Genomic DNA, 2,055 nt, shown 5'->3' with positions numbered 1-2,055 from the left:
TTGTGTTTTAAAGTGTAATTTAAAATTGTCGTTAACAATTACAAATCCATTTTAATTAACCCATATGCAATGTGGGTTCCCATTGGTTTTGAAATATGTGGTCATATTTATTGTATGTAATTTATGTAATTTTGTTTCTGTTTTTTATTTTGTTAAAAAAGTATAATGAACAAAAATTTGTCCTTTTTTTTGCCGAAATGACTATTTTTTCAGGGTAAAATGACGATTTTTCAGCTAAGGCTTTCACCCAACCGACTTTAGCACCCCATTTGTGCAAATATTAAGATATTTGTATTGCAATCGATAGTTCGTCGATTGTTCTTAACAGGGCCCTTACCAAATTCCAATCGAAGCCCCATTCGTACTCCATAGTTCGTTCGAATCAACTTTCGAAGATATTCGAAAAAAGAGAGCAACACTGTTCGCCAAATGTCAAACGCAAAGCAAAATAAAGAAAGAAACTAAAATCAAAACAAGATGAAATTGCTAACATTTCGATTGTGAAGTTTGTGCACTTAAGAACTCAGTAATTGTTGTGTTAAATATATTTAATATTAGTGAAAGTCCTTGATAAAAAAAATTACCAAATGGATTCAGTGACGATATGGTTGGAAGCAGATGAAGGCCAAGTGGCGGAACGAGTGCAATTGAGAGCGCTTAGGGATAAGGCCAACATATTCACTCTCAATGATAAATGGTAAAAGGATTGCTTTATTTGTGACTATTTATATTTTATGTATTTATAATTATCCCTTTACAGTTTTACGCAAAATTTCCGCCTAAACAAGCAAGCGTTTCGGTACGTGCTAAATGCCATCACGCCGGAGTTAAGTACTCCTCGAAAATCCACAGCAATTCCGCCCATTATTAAGCTGGCCGCCGCACTGAAATTATTGGGGCAAGGAGGTTACCAACACCAAATTGGCCAAGACCAACACGTAGGCCTTTCTCAGCAGTCAATGTCACGCTGCCTTATTGAAGTGTGCAAAGCCATTGAGAAAACGCTTTGCCAACAACACATTAATTTTGCAAGTACGGACGCAGAGGAAACAGAGGCGAAATTATACTTCTATGAAAAGTGTGGCATTCCGGGCGTGTTGTTTGCAATAGATGGCACACATATACAAATGATAAGACCAACAAGGAATGAGCATTTGTACTACAATAGAAAACTGAAGCACAGTATGATTGCAATGGTTGTATGTATTGCATTATCATGAAGGTTTTCAACAACAATTTTTCAAATTAAAATTCTTAGATGTGTGACCACAAGATGAGAATTAGAGCTGTTGACGCGCGATACGGTGGTGCATGCCATGATTCCCAGCTATAATGAACGTTTGCTGCGCTTTGAACAACATTTGTCTGCAATTTAAAGCTGAGCTGCAACCTTCAGAAGTTTTTCCCACAGNAGGCCGGTTTAATCACTGCCATGCCAAAGGACGGTCAATCATCGAACGAGTATTTGGAATATTGAAAGGAAGGTTTCGATGTCTTTTGGCAGCACGCGAGCTGCATTATACTCCGCAAAAGGTTTCAGCTATAATGAACGTTTGCTGCGCTTTGCACAACATTTGTCTGCAATTTAAAGCTGAGCTGCAACCTTCAGAAGTTTTTCCCACAGAAGATGTACATTTATTAGAAACTGTGAATATGGTAGAAGCGGACAGTAGTATNATGTACATTTATTAGAAACTGTGAATATGGTGGAAGCGGACAGTAGTACAGCAAATATTTCTAGGAACTTAAGAGATGAAATAAGAAACAGTTTAATTGCATAGGTGTAGCAAAATATTTTATTAATTCAAGTGTGTGTATACATAGTAGCTCAAAATCAAATCATAAAGTGATATTTTAACAATATTCGCAATGTTTTTAATTCTGAAACTTTTTTGTAAATATTTTAAAATAGTATAGCTGATTATCTAAAAAAAATCGTATAAATCTAAGTTGTAAACTTGTGCCAAAATTAGGAAAATATCAACAAATTTTCATACAAATAGCCAACTAGAATTTCTTGACAAAAATTTGGCCTGTTAAACTTAAATATAATGT

The 2,055-nt window shown here is 35.3% G+C and overlaps 1 protein-coding gene across 1 annotated transcript; it reads left to right on the top strand.

Annotated features, from left to right (window-relative positions):
* Positions 1-354: 354 nt before the first annotated feature.
* On the top strand, positions 355-1,182 carry LOC108355819 (uncharacterized; the record flags this gene model as incomplete). The annotated part of the gene is made up of 2 exons (XM_017606953.1): positions 355-697; positions 761-1,182. Coding segments are annotated over exons 1-2 (532 nt in total), but the record flags the coding sequence as incomplete, so codon positions are not given.
* Between the last annotated feature and the right edge of the window lie 873 nt (positions 1,183-2,055).

This window comes from Rhagoletis zephyria, unplaced genomic scaffold (genome assembly GCF_001687245.7).
Source record: "Rhagoletis zephyria isolate East Lansing unplaced genomic scaffold, Rhagoletis_zephyria_1.1 Rzeph_scaffold_50533, whole genome shotgun sequence".
NCBI lineage: Eukaryota > Metazoa > Arthropoda > Insecta > Diptera > Tephritidae > Rhagoletis > Rhagoletis zephyria.
The sequence above is the reverse complement of the archived record's forward strand: the minus strand, read 5'-3'. Positions and strand labels throughout refer to the sequence as shown.